The sequence below is a fragment of the Bombina bombina genome, chromosome 10, assembly GCF_027579735.1.
Source record: "Bombina bombina isolate aBomBom1 chromosome 10, aBomBom1.pri, whole genome shotgun sequence".
NCBI lineage: Eukaryota > Metazoa > Chordata > Amphibia > Anura > Bombinatoridae > Bombina > Bombina bombina.
In genome coordinates this window covers 98,453,191-98,476,170 of record NC_069508.1, presented here as the reverse complement: position 1 = coordinate 98,476,170, position 22,980 = coordinate 98,453,191, and the positions used below count along the sequence as shown (strand labels likewise).

The window sequence follows — 22,980 nt, the reverse complement described above, 5'->3', positions numbered from 1 at the left end:
TTTTGGGGGGCTTTGTTATTTTATTAGGGGGCTTAGAGTAGGTGTAATTAGCTTAAAATTGTTGCAATATTTTTATAATGTTTGTAAATTATTTTTTTATTTTTTGTAACTAAGTTCTTTTTTTATTTTTTGTACTTTAGTTAGTTTATTTAATTGTATTTATTTGTAGGTATTTGTATGTAATTAATTTATTGATAGTGTAGTGTTAGGTTTAATTGTAACTTAGGTTAGGATTTATTTTACAGGTAATTTTGTAATTATTTTAACTAGGTAGCTATTAAATAGTTATTAACTATTTAATAGCTATTGTACCTGGTTAAAATAAATACAAAGTTGCCTGTAAAATAAATATTAATCCTAAAATAGCTACAAAATAATAATAATTTATATTGTAGCTATATTAGGGTTTATTTTACAGGTAAGTATTTAGCTTTAAATAGGAATAATTTATTTAATAAGATTTATTTTATTTCGTTAGATTAAAATTATATTTAACTTAGGGGGTGTTAGGGTTAGACTTAGCTTTAGGGGTTAATACATTTATTAGAGTAGCGGTGAGGTCCGGTCGGCAGATTAGGGGTAATTAATTGTAGGTAAGGTAGCGGCGACGTTGGGGGGGGGGCAGATTAGGGGTTAATAAATATAATATAGGGGTCGGCGGTGTTAGGGGCAGCAGATTAGGGGTACATAGGGATAATGTAGGTTGCGGCGGTGTGCGGTCGGCAGATTAGGGGTTACATTTTTTTATTAGAGTGGAGGCAATGTGGGGGGGCCTCGGTTTAGGGGTACATAGGTAGTTTATAGGTGTTAGTGTACTTTAGAGCACAGTAGTTAAGAGCTTTATGAACCGGCGTTAGCCCAGAAAGCTCTTAACTCCTGGCTTTTCTCTGTGGCTGGAGTTTTGTCATTAGATTTCTAATGCTCACTTCAGCCAAGACTCTAAATACCGGCGTTAGAAAGATCCCATTGAAAAGATAGGCTACGCAATTGGCGTAGGGGGATCTGCGGTATGGAAAAGTCGCGGCTGGAAAGTGAGTGTTAGACCCTTTCCTGACTGACTCTAAATACCAGCGGGCGGCCAAAACCAGCGTTAGGACCCCCTAACGCTGGTTTGGACGGCTAACGCAGAACTCTAAATATAGGCATAGGTTTGTGCATTCAGATCCTTTGTGAGGATCCTAAAGTGGAAGTAAGGAGCCGCTCATTCCCTTCAGGTATTTTCGTAGCCGGATTGATTCCTGTAAAAGATCCCCACTCTGGATTTGCACAGATCTTAGAGCGGGAGATCTTTTACAGGAATCAATCAAGCTCCAACAATATCCGTTGGGAATGTGCGGCTCCTTTCTTCCGCTTTAGGATCCTCACGAAGGATCTGAATGCACACACCTACTATTTACCAAGACTCATCCAGATTATTTTACTGAACAACCGGTTAAAATTGAATCCATTATTATCGTAAAATTAGTTAATATTAAAAAAATTTCAATATTATAATATTGTAAAATATTACACTGCCCCCACCCAGCTATTTCATAAAGCCACCCGGCTATTTCCTAATGCCATCCAGCTATTCCATAAAGCCACCCGGCTATTTCCTAATGCCACCCAGCTATTTCATAAAGCCACCCGACTATTTCCTAATGCCACCCGGCTATTTCCTAATGCCACCCAGCTATTTCCTAATGCCACCCAGCTATTTCCTAATGCCACCCAGCTATTTCCTAATGCCACCCAGCTATTTCCTAATGCCACCCAGCTATTTCATAATGCCACCCGGCTAGCAAAATATTCTGTGGAGAACACTGCATGAGCAAGTGCAATAAAAAAATGCCAGAGTTTATTGGTGATACATTAAGTAGCACACCTACATAGCCATATCCAAGGCCAAACACATACAACTGAAGCGTTTCATGCAAACTTACTCAGACTTGATTAGCCTCTGTAATCAGAAAGCTTTAGTATAGCAAAGTGTCTATCACATGGACAATTCAGCTACTCTCAAGCCACATTAAAGGGATATAAAATCCAAATGTTTTCTTTCATGACTCAGATAGACCATGCAATTATAAGCAACGTTCTAATTTACTCTTATTAGCAATATATCTTCGTTCTCTTGGTATCTTTATTTGAAAAGCAGGAATGTAAGCTTAGGAGCCAGCCCATATTTGGTTCAGCACCTGAATAGCACTTGCTGATTGGTGCCTAAATGTAGCCACCAATCAGCAGGCGCTACCCAGGTGCTGAACCAAAAATGGGCCAAGCTCCTAAATTTACATCCCTGCTTTTCAAATAAAGATACTAAGAGAACAAAAGAAAATTGATAATAGGAGTAAAAAAGAAAGTTGTTTATAATTGAATGCAATGAATCTGAATCATGAAGGAAAAAATTTGGGTTTCATATCCCTTAAATGTAGAGAGCAGATAAAATAGCCTGTATACTTGTTAGCAGAACATATGAACATGAAACGGTATTTGTTATGAATTACTCACCTTAGCTGGATCTGTGTACAGCAGCTCCATATCCTCAAGGTTGGGAGCAGTAAATGGGTGATGAGCAGATTCTAGCTCTTGAGCGTTATCTTCTTTGGGGAGAAAGAGGGGGAAGTCCACTACCCACAAAAAGTTATAAGCAGCTGGGTCACGAACATTAATCCCACAGTCCTCCAGCCGAGATGCAACCTCAAGACGAAGCTTTCCTAAAGCTGTGCACTGAGAGAAGGGGACACTAGTGAATATGTTTAAGTTATAATAAAAGTTAAAGGGATAGTCTAGTCAAAATTAAACTTTCATCTCTTGGAGAAAAGAAAATCCTCTCTTTTTGATCGAGAAGACAATCTGGGAACAGAAGATGAGATACTGACACTACTCCCCCCCCCCCTTTTTTTCTCTCTTCTTACCCCCCCCCCCCCCCACACACTTCTCCTTCCTTTCTCTATCTCTCTCTTCACTCTTCCCTTAGACCTACCGATCTAACATTGATCATTTCCAAATTACAGATTCAAACACCCCAATGTACATTGGCCCATCTGTGGCCACCAAAACTTCACCATATCTTAGACGTCCTAATATTAAACAACCTCAGAGATCTTAGGCTCTAGGTTGACCAGTCCCAACATGCAAACTAGTGAATTAACCCTCAAACTTACGAGATAAAGAAAAACATTGAGACAATGTGTTAGTTTTGTTACCTTGGGTTTTATTAAAACATAATTTATGCTTACCTGATAAATTTATTTCTCTTGTAGTGTATCCAGTCCACGGATCATCGATTACTTGTGGGATATTCTCCTGCCCAACAGGACGTTGCAAGAGGATCACCCACAGCAGAGCTGCTATATAGCTCCTCCCCTCACTGTCATATCCAGTCATTCGACCGAAACAAATCGAGAAAGGAGAAATCTTAGGGTGCAGTGGTGACTGAAGCTTAATTAAAATTTAGACCTGCCTTAAAAGGACAGGGCGGGCCGTGGACTGGATACACTACAAGAGAAATAAATTTATCAGGTAAGCATAAATTATGTTTTCTCTTGTTAAGTGTATCCAGTCCACGGATCATCCATTACTTGTGGGATACCAATACCAAAGCTAAAGTACACGGATGATGGGAGGGACAAGGCAGGAACTTAAATGGAAGGAACCACTGCCTGTAGAACCTTTCTCCCAAAAACAGCCTCCGAAGAAGCAAAAGTATCAAATTTGTAAAATTTTGAAAAGGTATGAAGCGAAGACCAAGTCGCAGCCTTGCAAATCTGTTCAACAGAGGCCTCATTTTTAAAGGCCCAGGTGGAAGCCACAGCTCAGGGGGCTGCTGTCCAGCAGTCTCATACGCTAAACGGATTATACTCCGAAGCCAAAAGGAAAGAGAGGTTGCCGAGGCCTTTTGACCTCTCCTCTGTCCAGAGTAAACAACAAACAGGTTAGATGTTTGACGAAAATCTTTAGTAGCCTGCAAGTAAAACTTCAATGCACGGACTACGTCTAGATTATGCAAAAGACGTTCCTTCTTTGAAGAAGGATTAGGGCATAATGACGGAACAACAATCTCTTGATTGATATTCTTGTTAGAAACCACCTTGGGTAAAAACCCAGGTTTTGTACGCAGAACTACTTTATCTGAATGAAAGATCAGATAAGGAGAATCACAATGTAAGGCAGATAACTCCGAGACTCTTCGAGCCGAGGAAATAGCCATCAGAAAAAGAACTTTCCATGATAGAAGTTTGATATCAATAGAATGAAGGGGTTCAAACGGAACCCCTTGAAGAACTTTAAGAACCAAGTTTAAGCTCCATGGGGGAGCAACAGGTTTAAACACAGGCTTAATTCTAACTAAAGCCTGACAAAATGCCTGAACGTCTGGAACTTCTGCCAGACGCTTGTGTAAAAGAATAGACAGAGCAGAAATCTGCCCTTTTAAAGAACTAGCTGATAATCCTTTATCCAAACCCTCTTGGAGGAAGGACAATATTCTAGGAATCCTAACTCTACTCCATGAGTAATTCTTGGATTCACACCAATGAAGATATTTACGCCATATCTTGTGGTAAATTTTCCTGGTGACAGGCTTTCGTGCCTGTATTAAGGTATCAATTACTGACTCGGAGAAGCCACGCTTTGATAGAATCAAGCGTTCAATCTCCATGCAGTCAGTCTCAGAGAAAGTAGATTCGGATGATTGAAAGGACCTTGTATTAGAAGGTCTTGTCTCAGAGGCAGAGTCCATGGTAGAAAGGATGATATGTCCACTAGGTCTGCATACCAGGTCCTGCGTGGCCACGCAGGCGCTATCAATATCACCGATGCTCTCTCATGTTTGATTTTGGCAATCAGACGAGGGAGCAGAGGAAATGGTGGAAACACATAAGCCAGGTTGAAGAACCAAGGTGCTGCTAGAGCATCCATTAGTGCTGCTTCTGGGTCCCTGGACCTGGATCCGTAACAAGGAAGCTTGGCGTTCTGGCGAGACGCCATGAGATCCAGTTCTGGTTTGCCCCAACGGAGAACCAATTGAGCAAACACCTCCGGATGGAGTTCCCACTCCCCCGGATCAAAAGTCTGACGACTTAGAAAATCCGCCTCCCAGTTCTCTACCCCTGGGATATGGATCGCTGACAGGTGGCAAGAGTGAGTCTCTGCCCAGCGAATTATCTTGGAGACTTCTGACATCGCTAGGGAACTCCTGGTCCCCCCTTGATGGTTGATGTAAGCCACAGTCGTGATGTTGTCCGACTGAAATCTGATGAACCTCAGTTTTGCTAACTGAGGCCAAGCTAGAAGAGCATTGAATATTGCTCTTAACTCCAGAATATTTATTGAGAGGAGTTTCTCCTCCTGAGTCCATGAACCCTGAGCCTTCAGGGAGTTCCAGACTGCACCCCAACCTAGAAGGCTGGCGTCTGTTGTTACAATGGTCCAATCTGGCCTGCGAAAGGTCATACCTTTGGACAGATGGACCCGAGATAACCACCAGAGAAGAGAAGCTCTGGTTTCCTGGTCCAGATTTAGTAGAGGGGACAAATCTGTGTAATCCCCATTCCACTGACTGAGCATGCATAGTTGCAGCGGTCTGAGATGCAGGCGCGCAAATGGCACTATGTCCATCGCCGCTACCATTAAGCCGATTACTTCCATGCACTGAGCCACTGTGGGGCGCGGAATGGAGTGAAGAACATGGCAAGCATTTAGAAGTTTTGATAACCTGGACTCCGTCAGGTAAATTTTCATTTCTATAGAATCTATCAGAGTCCCTAGGAAGGAAACCCTTGTGAGAGGAGATAGAGAACTCTTTTCTTCGTTCACTTTCCACCCATGCAACCTCATAAATGCCAGAACTATCTCTGTATGAGACTTGGCAATTTGAAAGCTTTACGCCTGTATCAGGATGTCGTCTAGGTAAGGAGCCACCGCTATGCCTCGCGGTCTTAGAACCGCCAGAAGTGAGCCCAGAACCTTTGTAAAAATTCTTGGGGCTGTAGCCAACCCGAATGGGAGAGCTACGAACTGGTAATGCCTGTCTAGAAAGGCAAACCTCAGGAACCGGTGATGATTCTTGTGAATCGGAATGTGAATGTAGGCATCCTTTAAGTCCACTGTGGTCATGTACTGACCCTCTTGGATCATGGGTAAGATGGTTCGAATAGTTTCCATCTTGAATGATGGAACTCTGAGGAATTTGTTTAGGATCTTTAAATCCAAAATTGGTCTGAAGGTTCCCTCTTTTTTGGGAACCACAAACAGATTTGAATAAAATCCCTGTCCTTGTTCCGTCCGCGGAACTGGATGGATCACTCCCATTACAAGGAGGTCTTGCACGCAGCTTAGGAATGCCTCTTTCTTTATCTGGTTTGCAGATAATCTTGAAAGGTGAAATCTCCCTTGTGGGGAAGAAGCTTTGAAGTCCAGAAGATATCTCTGAGATATGATCTCCAACGCCCAGGGATCCTGAACATCTCTTGCCCACGCCTGGGCGAAGAGAGAGAGAGTCTGCCCCCTACTAGATCCGTTGTCGGATAGGGGGCCGCTCCTTCATGCTGTCTTGGAGGCAGCAGCAGGCTTTCTGGCCTGCTTGCCTTTGTTCCAGGACTGGTTAGGTTTCCAGGCCTGCTTAGGTTGAGCAAAAGTTCCCTCTTATTTTGAAGTAGAGGGAGTTGATCCTGCACCTGCCTTGAAATTTCGAAAGGCACGAAAATTAGACTGTTTGGCCCTTGATTTGGCCCTGTCCTGAGGAAGGGTATGACCCTTACCTCCAGTAATGTCAGCAATAATTTCCTTCAAACCAGGCCCGAATAAGGTCTGCCCCTTGAAAGGAATGTTGAGTAATTTAGACTTTGAAGTCACATCAGCTGACCAGGATTTAAGCCATAGCGCCCTGCGCGCCTGGATGGCGAATCCGGAATTCTTAGCCGTTAGTTTAGTCAAATGAACAATGGCATCAGAAACAAAAGAGTTAGATAGCTTAAGTGTTCTAAGCTTGTCAATAATTTCAGTCAATGGAGCTGTATGGATGGCCTCTTCCAGGGCCTCAAACCAGAACGCCGCCGCAGCAGTGACAGGCGCAATGCATGCAAGGGGCTGTAAAATAAAACCTTTTTGAATAAACATTTTCTTAAGGTAACCCTCTAATTTTTTATCCATTGGGTCTGAAAAAACACAACTGTCCTCAACCGGGATAGTGGTACGCTTTGCTAAAGTAGAAACTGCTCCCTCCACCTTAGGGACTGTCGGCCATAAGTCCCGTGTAGTGGCATCTATTGGAAACATTTTTCTAAATATAGGAGATGGGGAAAAAGGCACACTGGGTCTATCCCACTCCTTACTAATGATTTCTGTAAGCCTTTTAGGTATTGGAAAAACATCAGTACTCACCGGCACTGCATAGTATTTATCCAGCCTACACAATTTCTCTGGCACTGCAATTGTGTCACAGTCATTCAGAGCAGCTAATACCTCCCCAAGCAATGCACGGAGGTTCTCAAGCTTAAATTTAAAATTAGAAATCTCTGAATCGGGTCTCCCTGATTCAGAGACGTCACCCACAGACTGAAGCTCTCCGTCCTCAGGTTCTGCATATTGTGACTCAGTATCAGACATGGCTCTTACAGCATCTACGCGCTCTGTATCTCGTCTAACCCCAGAGCTATCGCGCTTGCCTCTTAATTCAGGCAATCTGGCTAATACCTGTGACAGGGTATTATTCATGATTGCAGCCATGTCCTGCAAAGTAATCGCTATGGGCATCCCTGATGTACTTGGCGCCATATTAGTGTGCGTCCCTCGAGCGGGAGGCGAAGGGTCCAACACGTGGGGAGAGTTAGTCGGCATAACTTCACCCTCGACAGACCCCTCTGGTGACAATTCTTTTATAGATAAAGACTGATTTTTACTGTTTAAGGTGAAATTAATACATTTAGTACACATTCTCCTATGGGGCTCCACCATGGCTTTTAAACATAATGAACAAGTAGTTTCCTCTGTGTCAGACATGTTTATACAGACTAGCAATGAGACTAGCAAGCTTGGAAAACACTTTAAACCAAGTTAACAAGCAATATAAAAAACGTTTCTGTGCCTTTAAGAGAAACAAATTTAGAAAAATTTGAAATAACAGTGAAAAAAGGCAGTTACACTAACAAAACTTTTACAGTGTATGTAACTAGTTAGCAGAGCATTGCACCCACTTGCAAATGGATGATTAACCCCTTAATACCAAAAACGGAATAATAAATGACAAAAACGTTTTTAAACACAGTCACAACAACTGCCACAGATCTACTGTGGTTGTTACCCTCCTCAAACACGACTTTTGAAGCCTTTTGAGCCCTTCAGAGATGTCCTGTATCATGCAGAAGGAAGCTGAGTGTCTCTGTCTGTAATTTTAGCTGCGCAAAAAAGCGCTAAAATAGGCCCCTCCCACTCATATTACAACAGTGGAAAGCCTCAGGAAACTGTTTCTAGTCATACGCTAAACGGATTATACTCCGAAGCCAAAAGGAAAGAGAGGTTGCCGAGGCCTTTTGACCTCTCCTCTGTCCAGAGTAAACAACAAACAGGTTAGATGTTTGACGAAAATCTTTAGTAGCCTGCAAGTAAAACTTCAATGCACGGACTACGTCTAGATTATGCAAAAGACGTTCCTTCTTTGAAGAAGGATTAGGGCATAATGACGGAACAACAATCTCTTGATTGATATTCTTGTTAGAAACCACCTTGGGTAAAAACCCAGGTTTTGTACGCAGAACTACTTTATCTGAATGAAAGATCAGATAAGGAGAATCACAATGTAAGGCAGATAACTCCGAGACTCTTCGAGCCGAGGAAATAGCCATCAGAAAAAGAACTTTCCATGATAGAAGTTTGATATCAATAGAATGAAGGGGTTCAAACGGAACCCCTTGAAGAACTTTAAGAACCAAGTTTAAGCTCCATGGGGGAGCAACAGGTTTAAACACAGGCTTAATTCTAACTAAAGCCTGACAAAATGCCTGAACGTCTGGAACTTCTGCCAGACGCTTGTGTAAAAGAATAGACAGAGCAGAAATCTGCCCTTTTAAAGAACTAGCTGATAATCCTTTATCCAAACCCTCTTGGAGGAAGGACAATATTCTAGGAATCCTAACCCTACTCCATGAGTAATTCTTGGATTCACACCAATGAAGATATTTACGCCATATCTTGTGGTAAATTTTCCTGGTGACAGGCTTTCGTGCCTGTATTAAGGTATCAATTACTGACTCGGAGAAGCCACGCTTTGATAGAATCAAGCGTTCAATCTCCATGCAGTCAGTCTCAGAGAAAGTAGATTCGGATGATTGAAAGGACCTTGTATTAGAAGGTCTTGTCTCAGAGGCAGAGTCCATGGTAGAAAGGATGACATGTCCACTAGGTCTGCATACCAGGTCCTGCGTGGCCACGCAGGCGCTATCAATATCACCGATGCTCTCTCATGTTTGATTTTGGCAATCAGACGAGGGAGCAGAGGAAATGGTGGAAACACATAAGCCAGGTTGAAGAACCAAGGTGCTGCTAGAGCATCTATTAGTGCTGCTTCTGGGTCCCTGGACCTGGATCCGTAACAAGGAAGCTTGGCGTTCTGGCGAGACGCCATGAGATCCAGTTCTGGTTTGCCCCAACGGAGAACCAATTGAGCAAACACCTCCGGATGGAGTTCCCACTCCCCCGGATCAAAAGTCTGACGACTTAGAAAATCCGCCTCCCAGTTCTCTACCCTTGGGATATGGATAGCTGACAGGTGGCAAGAGTGAGTCTCTGCCCAGCGAATTATCTTGGAGACTTCTGACATCGCTAGGGAACTCCTGGTCCCCCCTTGATGGTTGATGTAAGCCACAGTCGTGATGTTGTCCGACTGAAATCTGATGAACCTCAGTTTTGCTAACTGAGGCCAAGCTAGAAGAGCATTGAATATTGCTCTTAACTCCAGAATATTTATTGAGAGGAGTTTCTCCTCCTGAGTCCATGAACCCTGAGCCTTCAGGGAGTTCCAGACTGCACCCCAACCTAGAAGGCTGGCGTCTGTTGTTACAATGGTCCAATCTGGCCTGCGAAAGGTCATACCTTTGGACAGATGGACCCGAGATAACCACCAGAGAAGAGAAGCTCTGGTTTCCTGGTCCAGATTTAGTAGAGGGGACAAATCTGTGTAATCCCCATTCCACTGACTGAGCATGCATAGTTGCAGCGGTCTGAGATGCAGGCGCGCAAATGGCACTATGTCCATCGCCGCTACCATTAAGCCGATTACTTCCATGCACTGAGCCACTGTGGGGCGCGGAATGGAGTGAAGAACATGGCAAGCATTTAGAAGTTTTGATAACCTGGACTCCGTCAGGTAAATTTTCATTTCTATAGAATCTATCAGAGTCCCTAGGAAGGAAACCCTTGTGAGAGGAGATAGAGAACTCTTTTCTTCGTTCACTTTCCACCCATGCAACCTCATAAATGCCAGAACTATCTCTGTATGAGACTTGGCAATTTGAAAGCTTGACGCCTGTATCAGGATGTCGTCTAGGTAAGGAGCCACCGCTATGCCTCGCGGTCTTAGAACCGCCAGAAGTGAGCCCAGAACCTTTGTAAAAATTCTTGGGGCTGTAGCCAACCCGAATGGGAGAGCTACGAACTGGTAATGCCTGTCTAGAAAGGCAAACCTCAGGAACCGGTGATGATTCTTGTGAATGTAGGCATCCTTTAAGTCCACTGTGGTCATGTACTGACCCTCTTGGATCATGGGTAAGATGGTTCGAATAGTTTCCATCTTGAATGATGGAACTCTGAGGAATTTGTTTAGGATCTTTAAATCCAAAATTGGTCTGAAGGTTCCCTCTTTTTTGGGAACCACAAACAGATTTGAATAAAATCCCTGTCCTTGTTCCGTCCACGGAACTGGATGGATCACTCCCATTACAAGGAGGTCTTGCACGCAGCTTAGGAATGCCTCTTTCTTTATCTGGTTTGCAGATAATCTTGAAAGGTGAAATCTCCCTTGTGGGGAAGAAGCTTTGAAGTCCAGAAGATATCTCTGAGATATGATCTCCAACGCCCAGGGATCCTGAACATCTCTTGCCCACGCCTGGGCGAAGAGAGAGAGAGTCTGCCCCCTACTAGATCCGTTGTCGGATAGGGGGCCGCTCCTTCATGCTGTCTTGGAGGCAGCAGCAGGCTTTCTGGCCTGCTTGCCTTTGTTCCAGGACTGGTTAGGTTTCCAGGCCTGCTTAGGTTGAGCAAAAGTTCCCTCTTATTTTGAAGTAGAGGGAGTTGATCCTGCACCTGCCTTGAAATTTCGAAAGGCACGAAAATTAGACTGTTTGGCCCTTGATTTGGCCCTGTCCTGAGGAAGGGTATGACCCTTACCTCCAGTAATGTCAGCAATAATTTCCTTCAAACCAGGCCCGAATAAGGTCTGCCCCTTGAAAGGAATGTTGAGTAATTTAGACTTTGAAGTCACATCAGCTGACCAGGATTTAAGCCATAGCGCTTTGCGCGCCTGGATGGCGAATCCGGAATTCTTAGCCGTTAGTTTAGTCAAATGAACAATGGCATCAGAAACAAAAGAGTTAGATAGCTTAAGTGTTCTAAGCTTGTCAATAATTTCAGTCAATGGAGCTGTATGGATGGCCTCTTCCAGGGCCTCAAACCAGAACGCTGCCGCAGCAGTGACAGGCGCAATGCATGCAAGGGGCTGTAAAATAAAACCTTTTTGAATAAACATTTTCTTAAGGTAACCCTCTAATTTTTTATCCATTGGGTCTGAAAAAACACAACTGTCCTCAACCGGGATAGTGGTACGCTTTGCTAAAGTAGAAACTGCTCCCTCCACCTTAGGGACTGTCGGCCATAAGTCCCGTGTAGTGGCATCTATTGGAAACATTTTTCTAAATATAGGAGATGGGGAAAAAGGCACACTGGGTCTATCCCACTCCTTACTAATGATTTCTGTAAGCCTTTTAGGTATTGGAAAAACATCAGTACTCACCGGCACTGCATAGTATTTATCCAGCCTACACAATTTCTCTGGCACTGCAATTGTGTCACAGTCATTCAGAGCAGCTAATACCTCCCCAAGCAATACACGGAGGTTCTCAAGCTTAAATATAAAATTAGAAATCTCTGAATCGGGTCTCCCTGATTCAGAGACGTCACCCACAGACTGAAGCTCTCCGTCCTCAGGTTCTGCATATTGTGACTCAGTATCAGACATGGCTCTTACAGCATCTACGCGCTCTGTATCTCGTCTAACCCCAGAGCTATCGCGCTTGCCTCTTAATTCAGGCAATCTGGCTAATACCTGTGACAGGGTATTATTCATGATTGCAGCCATGTCCTGCAAAGTAATCGCTATGGGCATCCCTGATGTACTTGGCGCCATATTAGCGTGCGTCCCTCGAGCGGGAGGCGAAGGGTCCGACACGTGGGGAGAGTTAGTCGGCATAACTTCACCCTCGACAGACCCCTCTGGTGACAATTCTTTTATAGATAAAGACTGATTTTTACTGTTTAAGGTGAAATCAATACATTTAGTACACATTCTCCTATGGGGCTCCACCATGGCTTTTAAACATAATGAACAAGTAGTTTCCTCTGTGTCAGACATGTTTATACAGACTAGCAATGAGACTAGCAAGCTTGGAAAACACTTTAAACCAAGTTAACAAGCAATATAAAAAACGTTTCTGTGCCTTTAAGAGAAACAAATTTAGAAAAATTTGAAATAACAGTGAAAAAAGGCAGTTACACTAACAAAACTTTTACAGTGTATGTAACTAGTTAGCAGAGCATTGCACCCACTTGCAAATGGATGATTAACCCCTTAATACCAAAAACGGAATAATAAATGACAAAAACGTTTTTAAACACAGTCACAACAACTGCCACAGATCTACTGTGGTTGTTACCCTCCTCAAACACGACTTTTGAAGCCTTTTGAGCCCTTCAGAGATGTCCTGTATCATGCAGAAGGAAGCTGAGTGTCTCTGTCTGTAATTTTAGCTGCGCAAAAAAGCGCTAAAATAGGCCCCTCCCACTCATATTACAACAGTGGAAAGCCTCAGGAAACTGTTTCTAGTCAAAAATCAAGCCAGCCATGTGGAGAAAAAACTAGGCCCCAATAAGTTTAGTCACCAAACATATATAAAAACGATTAACATGCCAGCAAACGTTTTATATTACACTTTTATAAGAGTATGTATCTCTGTTAATAAGCCTGATACCAGTCGCTATTTAATCACTGCATTTAGGCTTAACTTACATTAATCCGGTATCAGCAGCATTTTTCTAGCAAATTCCATCCCTAGAAATATGTTTACTGCACATACCTTATTGCAGGGAAACCTGCACCCCATTCCCCCTCTGAAGTTACCTCACTCCTCAGAATATGTGAGAACGGCAATGGATCTTAGTTACTTCTGCTAAGATCATAGAAATCACAGGCAGATTCTTCTTCTAATGCTGCCTTTGATAAAACAGTACACTCCGGTACCATTTAAAAATAACAAACTTTTGATTGAAGTTAAGAAACTACCTATAATACACCACACTCCTCTTACTACATCCATCTTTGTTGAGAGTTGCAAGAGAATGACTGGATATGACAGTGAGGGGAGGAGCTATATAGCAGCTCTGCTGTGGGTGATCCTCTTGCAACGTCCTGTTGGGGAGGAGAATATCCCACAAGTAATGGATGATCCGTGGACTGGATACACTTAACAAGAGAAATATATATTTTGTTCTTTGTTATTATAGATTGCAAATTAAGCGTTAATAACGTTCTCTTCAATTCTGACAACTCTCTGTTAAAAGTGCCGTAGAATGCCGCACAATAGACTGGTTGTGGACAATAGTTCATTCTTTAGCAGTCTAATAGTGTACAATCGGCAATTTGCCATGGACTGCATAAACAGAACTTTCTTGCCCAGGACTTTTATAGTCAGAGATCTTCAGACTACATCAAACATTGTTTTCTCTGCTGATTGTTCCTTGATTGCAATATATTAAAATGTAGTGTTTATTTGCATAAGGCTTAATAGAAAATTAAAAAATAAATAAATAAACTTTCATGATTCAGATAGAGCATGCAATTTTAAGCAACTTACTTGCTGATCGGCGGCTACATTTAGACACTAAATCAGAAAGAGCTAACCAGGGTGCTAAACTAAAAATGGTCCGGCTTCTATGCTTACATTCTTGCTTTTTCAAATAAAGATAACAAGAGAACAAAGAAAAAATGATGATACTTGCTTAAAATTGCATGCTCTATCTGAATCATGAAAGTTTAATTTTGAATAGACAATCCCTTTAAGGTAAACAGGTATGGTGCTTTTAGGAACCCCTGGTGTTCACACAAATATAAAGGGAAACCCAAAAAAGCCAATAGCAAGGGAAAAATATGTGCAGCCAACAATCAGCAACTAGCTCCCAGCTTTATCAAGGATCAGTTAATGAATACAGGAAAACATGACTTAACAGAATCAATTCAAAGGGTATTGAAGCAAGTCGCACAAGCACCAGCAACTGCTGGACTGTGAATAAAACACGCTGATTAACCAACAATAAAAAATGAACACATATTTCTAACTCACTTCTCGCCTAATACTTCCCCTTATTAATGCAACAACAAATAATTTCAGCAGATTCATTGTTTGGTCTGGCTAACAAACCCTTTTCAAGTATTTATTTTGCGTTTAGAGGGAGAAGACCCCATCCAGGGACAGAACTACAGGGGATGCAGAGTTTGCAACTGTGACCGGGCCCCCGAGGGTGACTTGCCACTGCCTGCACTGATATCATGTGAGTGTGATGTGATGCTTCACTAGTGTCTCAGTCTCTGACTACAGGGGTTAGTGTTTCTGTTTTACCCATTGGTGTTTATGTGTGTGTATGTATGTATGTGTATTTATGCATGTATGTGTGTGTGTGTATGTATGTACTGTATGTGACTGTGTATTTATGCATGTGTGTGTATGTGACTGTGTGTGTATTTATGCATGTGTGTGTGTATGTATGTATGTGACTGTGTGTGTATGCATGTATGTGAGTGTGTATGTTGTATGTGACTGTGTGTGTATGCATGTATGTGAGTGTGTATGTATGTGACTGTGTGTATGTATGTGACTGTGTGTGTATTTATGCATGTATGTATGTATGACTGTGTGTGTGTGTATGTGTGTGTGTGTGTGTGTATGTATGTGACTGTGTGTGTATTTATGCATGTATGTGTGTGTGTGTATGTATGTAACTGTGTGTGTATTTATGCATGTATGTGTGTGTGTGTATGTATGTATGTGACTGTGTGTGTATTATGCATGCGTGTGTGTGTGTATGTGACTGTGTGTGTATGCATGTATGTGTGTGTATGTATGTATGTAACTGTGTGTGTATTTATGCATGTATGTGTGTGTGTATGTATGTATGTGACTGTGTGTGTATTTATCCATGTGTGTGTGTGTGTGTATGTATGTGACTGTGTGTGTATTATGCATGTGTGTGTGTATGTATGTGACTGTGTGTGTATTTATGCATGTGTGTGTTTGGAACCAGCAAATTACAGACCTTGTTACTACAGCATGGGGGGATATATACAGTATATTACTATATACAGTACAGGGGGGGGGGGGGCTGGACCATGTCACTGACTACTGTGGTCACTTTATAAAGTACTGGGGCGGGTAGGGTCAGGCCAGCCATCTCACTGGCAGATTACAGACTGTGTCATTAACTCACTATATACAGTACTGGTGGGTTAAAAAGTGTCACTATATACAGTAATAGGGGGTCAGACCATCTCACAGACTGTGGGCACAGGGTACCTCCTTTTGCAGACGTAATCTGATTCACATTTTTTTTCTGTGTTAAATATATAAAAAAAAAAAAAAAAAGATTCTTGCACCTGGGCCCTGTGGTTTCTAGTTACACCTCTGACTTCCTAGGTCTAAAAACATAGCAATTAAAATCAGTTTGCTTGCATTTATCTGTATTTTACAGAACCAGACCCAGGAGACTTGACTGAATTCTGAATCAAATTAGGTAGAATTTCTTTATAGTAGATTCTTAATTTAAATACATATATTATTAAAGGGATAGTAAAGTCCAAATAAAACTTTCATGATTCAGATAGGGCATGTCATTTTAAACAACTTTCTAATTTACTTTTATCATCAAAATTGCTTTGTTCTCTTGGTATTCTTAGTTGAAAGCTAAACCTAGGTAGGCTCATATGCTAACTTCTTAGCCCTTGAAGGCCGCCTCTTATCTGAATGCATTTGACAGTTTTGCACAGCTAGAGGGCGTTAGTTCATGTGTTTAATATAAATAACATTTTGCTCAAGCACGTGGCGTTATTTAAGAGTCAACACTAATTGCCTGAAATGCAGTCAGCAGAAGTTTAGATACAAGGTAATTACAGGGGTAAAAAGTGTATTAATATAACAGTGTTGGTTAGGAGAAACTAGGGAATGGTAAATAAAGGGATTATCTATCTTTTTAAACAAGAACATTTTTGGTGTTTACTATCCCTTTAACATACTGAAATGGCAACACTTTTTTACAATGCAAAGTGTAATGCACTGGAGACACAAATAGCAGGCACTACTTGGTTAGCATAAAGTTAAAAAATATAAACTTTCTTGGCACCAGTTAAAAAGTGGAGTGTTCCCAGACAGAGGACATACACAAAAGGATCGTCTTACGCGTTTCACGCATCCTGGTGGCGCTTAATCATAGACTACAGGAACAGGTAAGGGGCAGCCAATTTATGCACAAAGCAGGGATTGATTAACCCTTTGCTGCTCACAGGAAATACTAAAAACACACTCAGTACAGAGACAAAATAAAAAAGCAACATTGCTTGAACAATATGATCACAGTGATTTGGCAAAGTACAAAAGGTACACATTGATATACAAGCATCCTAAATTTACTTGGGTAAACTACAGCACTAACAGTAATGGCAGTAATGCTAGCAAAAACGTTATTGGTCAATGAGGCAATAAAAAATGACTAAAAATGAATCATTCAAAATCATAAGAATAGTAGAATGGACATCAGTCATCAATAAAATAACTGATGTCAAATTCTCTATTCATACCTAGAGGTGCTTTGGTTTTGAGCTTAAGAATCCAAAACAGTTCTCTTTTATCTAGAATTTTGTGTTTGTTACCCCCTCTAATTGGAACCCGTGCCAAATCTATGGCTTGAACTGATATATTGATTTTTACATAGATTACACGTTAGCAGATATACTACCCAATGGGTGCCACAGTTAGCATAAAAATCAATATCACATTTTTGATTGGTGACACTGGAGGTAAACTAATTGTCTTTTAGGATCAGGGCACAAGTGTTGCAGTTTTTGCTGCCGCACTTGAAGTTCCCTTTATGAGCTAGCCACCTAGATTATAACTTGGGTATGTTACTTTTGACCATACTTGGAGAGAGAGACTGGCCCAAGGTTCTTGTTTTTCTGGGGACAAATTTGCAATTACCAACACAGGACTTTAGTATATCATCTCCCAATAGGAGGTGCATGTGTTTTTTAAGTATCTTGACAATTGAGTCAAATTGTGTAGTATATTCTGTGGTAAACACCACCGAATCTGAGAAATCACTATTGTTAAGTTCTTTCTTAGATTTCTTGTCATGATCAATTTTGAAGGTTTTTACCTGTTGACGACATTTGACTAAGATGTCCCTCCTATACCCTCTTTGTACCAATCTGCAGTTGCTAGCCACTTTAATGGTATTGATTTTACCAATAAAGCAGACATATCAGTTCAAGCCATAGATTTGGCATGGGTTCCAATTAGAGGGGGTAACAAACACAAAATTCTAGAAAAAAGAGAACTGTTTTGGATTCTTAAACTCAAAACCAAAACACCTTTGGGTATGAATAGAGAATTTGACATCAGTTATTTTATTGATGACTGATCTCCATTCTACTATTCTTATGATTTTAAATGATTAATTTTTAGTCATTTTTTATTGTTTCATTGACCAATAACGTTTTTGCTAGCATTACTGTTAGTGATGTAGTTTTCATTATTTCTTGGTATTATTTAGAATATACATTTATCTGTCATAAATACCCAAGTAAATTTAGGATGCTTGTATATCAATGTGTACCTTTTGTACTCGGCCACATCACTGTGATCATATTGTTCAAGCAACGTTGCTTTTTTATTTTGACTCTTTACTGAGTGTGTTTTTAGTATTTCCTGTGAGCAGCAAAGGGTTAATCAATCACTGCTTTGTGCATAAATTGGCTGCCCCTTACCTGTTCCTGTAGTCTATGATTAAGCGTCACCAGGGTGCGTGAAACGCGTAAGCCAATCCTTTCGTGTATGTCCTCTGTCTGGGAACACTCCACTTTTTAACTGGTGCCAATAAAGTTTATATTTTTTAACTTTATGCAAACCGAGTAGTGCCTGCTATTTGTGCCTCCATTTGCTATTTCCTGCTATTATCCTATTTCTACTGTTTTGTAGAGAGTTATAACAAGGGAGTGCTAGTTCATAAGTGTAGGGAGTTATAACAAGGGAGTGCTAGTTCATCAGTGTAGGGAGTTATAACAAGGGAGTGCTAGTTCATAAGTGTAGGGAGTTATAACAAGGGAGTGCTAGTTCATAAGTGTAGAGAGTTATAACAAGGGAGTGCTAGTTCATAAGTGTATAGAGTTATAACAAGGGAGTGCTAGTTCATAAGTGTAGGGAGTTATAACAAGGGAGTGCTAGTTCATAAGTGTATAGAGTTATAACAAGGGAGTGCTAGTTCATAAGTGTAGGGAGTTATAACAAGGGAGTGCTAGTTCATAAGTGTAGGGAGTTATAACAAGGGAGTGCTAGTTCATAAGTGTAGGGAGTTATAACAAGGGAGTGCTAGTTCATAAGTGTAGGGAGTTATAACAAGGGAGTGCTAGTTCATAAGTGTAGGGAGTTATAACAAGGGAGTGCTAGTTCATAAGTGTAGGGAGTTATAACAAGGGAGTGCTAGTTCATAAGTGTAGGGAGTTATAACAAGGGAGTGCTAGTTCATCAGTGTAGAGAGTTATAACAAGGGAGTGCTAGTTCATCAGTGTAGAGAGTTATAACAAGGGAGTGCTTGTTCATAAGTGTAGGGAGTTATAACAAGGGAGTGCTAGTTCATAAGTGTAGGGAGTTATAACAAGGGAGTGCTAGTTCATACGTGTAGGGAGTTATAACAAGGGAGTGCTAGTTCATAAGTGTAGGGAGTTATAACAAGGGAGTGCTAGTTCATCAGTGTAGAGAGTTATAACAAGGGAGTGCTAGTTCATCAGTGTAGAGAGTTATAACAAGGGAGTGCTTGTTCATAAGTGTAGGGAGTTATAACAAGGGAGTGCTAGTTCATAAGTGTAGGGAGTTATAACAAGGGAGTGCTAGTTCATAAGTGTAGGGAGTTATAACAAGGGAGTGCTAGTTCATAAGTGTAGGGAGTTATAACAAGGGAGTTAGACAAAGGAGTGGACAACACAGAAACAAGTGCATTTAAATCTCCCTAAATTAACTGCAAACGTGCTACACTTTCTAATGTCTGCATTAACCTTTTCCTCCCTTCTCCTTAAAGTCACAGCTCTTCATTTCACGAACAGCACTCAGACAATTCATATTTCTCCTTCTCTTCTACCTTCCTCCCTCAACAACACACATGAACTCTATTCCTATTTCCCATCCCTCAGCCAGCCATGCTTCACTGATTCTAAACTTAAACATTCGCATAAGACACATTCTCATCTCCTTCCGCTCACCATATTTCTTTTTCTTGCAGCTGGGAATGTCTCACCTAACCCAGGTCCCCCCTCTGCTTCCTTCAATTCACTACCCCAAATGACACCTCATACACCTTGCCCACGTAACCCTCTAAACCTCATTAACTGCACCTCTGTTAGTACACCCCAATTCTCTTGTGCCCTATGGAATTCACGCTCTTTATGCAATAAGCTTACATCTATTCACAATTTATTTCACGTTCACTTAACTTGTTAGCCCTCACTGAAACTCAGCTTTCCTCCTCTAACATAACTGCTGTAGCCTCTCTGTCCTATGGCGGCCTGCACTTCAGTCACACTCCCAGACCAGGAGACAAAGAAGGAGGGGGAGTAGGAATACTCCTGTCTCCACACAGTATCTGTCACTGCATTCCTTCACCCCCCCTCTATTTCCTTCTCATCTTTTGAAGTTCATGCTCTCTCTTCTCCCCTGTAGCTCTTTGTGTTGCAGTTATCTATCGGTCCCCTGGCCCAGCATCACAATTTAGCTTCCACATTTTCTCTCTTGTGATGTCCCTTCTCTCATCTTAGGGGACTTCAACATACCCGTTAATAATCCTAACATGCCTGCTGCCTCTAAACTTCTATCCCTTACCATCTCTTTTGGCCTGTCCCAGTGGACAACATATCCAACCCACTGTGAAGGCAACTCCATAGACCTAGTCTTCACTAATCTCTATGCCGTTTCCAACTTCCTTAACTCCCCTTTCCTCTCTCTGATTACCATCTACTAACTTTCTCTCTTACTCTAGCTACTACATCTTTGCAAGCCCCCCAAAAAACTGCTACCTTGCAGGAATTTAAAAGACTTGGATCTCACAGACTTTTCCACTCAACTGAATCCTCTGCTCTCCAACATTTCATCCCTCTCTTGCCCAAACCTCGTTACTTTACAGTATAATTCGGCACTAAAACCAACACTTGACAAAGCTGCACCCTCCACTCTTTGACATATATCAGTCACTCAATGGCAACCGTGGCACACCAAACAGACCAGATATCTTCAGCGATGTTCACAGGCTACTGAATGGCAGTGGAGGAAATCACGCACCTGTGCTGATTTCCGGCATTATAAAATCATCCTTAAGTTCTACAACTCTGCGCTCGGCCTGGCCAAACAAGCCTATTTCTCCTCCCGTGTATCATCTCACGCATCCAACCCCAGAAAGCTGTTCTCAACCTTTAACTCCCTTCTACGTCCGGCTGCACCCCGCCCACTACCAACCTCACTGCTCAGATTATTGCTGATCACTTCAAAAATAAAATTGACACCATTAGAAAAGATATCTGCACCTCACACCCCTCAAACCCAGCAATCCTACCTACCCCTTCTATTAACAAAACTCTATGCTACTCCTGTAACAGTGGAAGAAGTCTCTGTACTCCTATCCTTGCCTCAGCTCACAACCTGCCCACTTGACCCTATTCCTTCACAACTTCTTCCCTCTCTCTCTGCTTCACTAACCCCTACCCTAACTCATCTCTTTAACCAATCTCTCACCACTGGCACATTTCCTGATATCTTCAAGTATGCGTCAATCATACCAATCCTAAAAAAGCCCTTTGTTTGACCAATTCACCCCTTCTAACTATCGACCGGTCTCCTTACTTCACTTTGCTTCAAAATTATTGGAACGACTGGTCTATAATTGGCTAACTCAATTTCTCACAACTAACTCCTTACTTGATCCCCTACAATCTGGTTTCCGCACTAAACACTCAACAGAAACCGCTCTTACTAAAGTAACAAATGACCTTTTATCAGCTAAAGCAAAATGCCACTACCCCTTACTAATTCTTCTTGACCTGTCCGCTGCTTTTGACACAGTTGATCATTCTCTCCTCCTCAAAATATTACATTAATTTGGCATCCGAGACACAGCCCTCTCCTGGTTTGCCTCATATCTCTTAAAATACTCGTTTTCAGTTTCCTTTAACAACATATCTTGTGATCCTATGCCTCTCTCAGTTGGAGCCCCATGCTTTTCTCTCTCTATACATCCTCCCTTGGAAAACTAGCCTCCTTTGAATTCCAGTACCACTTATATGCTGATGATACCTAAATCTATCTTTCCTCTTCTATTATCTCTCCCTCTTTACTCAACCAGATTTCTAACTGTCTCTCTGCAATTTCCTCTTGGATGTCTTCACACTACCTCCAACTCAATCTGTCCAAAACTGAGCTGCTTCTTATTCCCCCTCTTCGATACATCCAAAACCTGACATTTCTCTGATGGTTGGAGACTCTATTCTCAACACCTGACCTCAGGTCCGCTGTCTTGGGGTCACACTAGACTCAGAACTCACATTCAACCCACATATACAAGCGCTTACCAAATCCTGCTGTGCACACCTACGCAACATTTCCAGAATTCGTCCCTTCCTTACTCAAAAAAACGACACAAATACTTATTCATTCCCTCATTTTGTCACGCATTGATTATTGCAATCTACTCCTAAATGGCCTTCCAAAACACTGCCTCTCCTCCCTCCAATCTATTAAGAATGCTTCTGCTAGACTCATCCACCTAAGTCGCTGATCTACATCAACTGCTCCGCTCTGCCAGTCTCTACACTGGCTCCCCATACACTCCAGAAAACAATTTAAATTATTAACCCTAACTTACAAAGCACTCAACAGTCTAACTCCCAACTATATTTCCTCTCTCATCGTAAAATATTCCCCATCCCATCCTCTTCAATCAACCTCTTACTTACGTCTCTCCACTCCTGTAATCTCTACGTCCCACTCCCGTCTCCAAGACTTTACAAGCGCTCCTCCTGTCCTCTGGAACTCTCTACCCCGCTCCATAAGACTGTCTCCAACCTTGTATAGCTTCAGTTGCTCCTTGAAAACCCACGTATTCAGAGAGGCGTAGCATATCTCCTCCATCCCTCATCCTAACCAAACTAATACATGAACTGCCTGACTCACTGCTGCAACTACAACTTATGTAACAAGCTACCCCCAACCTTATGTCTCTGCACTCTAAACCTGTAGACTGTGAGCTCTCCAGAGCAGGGCCCTCTTCCTCCTGTACTAGATTTGTTTAATTTGTAATGTTTTGTATTTTTAGCAAAAGTCATTGCATACCCCTATCATTGTACCCAGCACTACGGAATTTGGCGACGCTATACAAATAAATGATAATAATAATAATAATAATAACAGCCCCAAGCAAGCAACAATGCAC

The 22,980-nt window shown here is 41.8% G+C and overlaps 1 protein-coding gene across 1 annotated transcript in view; it reads right to left on the bottom strand.

The window, feature by feature from the left end:
* The window catches only part of DARS2 (aspartyl-tRNA synthetase 2, mitochondrial), a 346,110-nt gene that overhangs the window by 67,030 nt on the left and 256,100 nt on the right, over positions 1–22,980 (bottom strand). Inside the window, exon 15 of the mRNA XM_053693260.1 lies at positions 2,491–2,709. Within this exon, the coding sequence (XP_053549235.1) occupies positions 2,491–2,709 (219 nt within the window). The remainder of the gene's footprint in view (positions 1–2,490; positions 2,710–22,980) is intronic.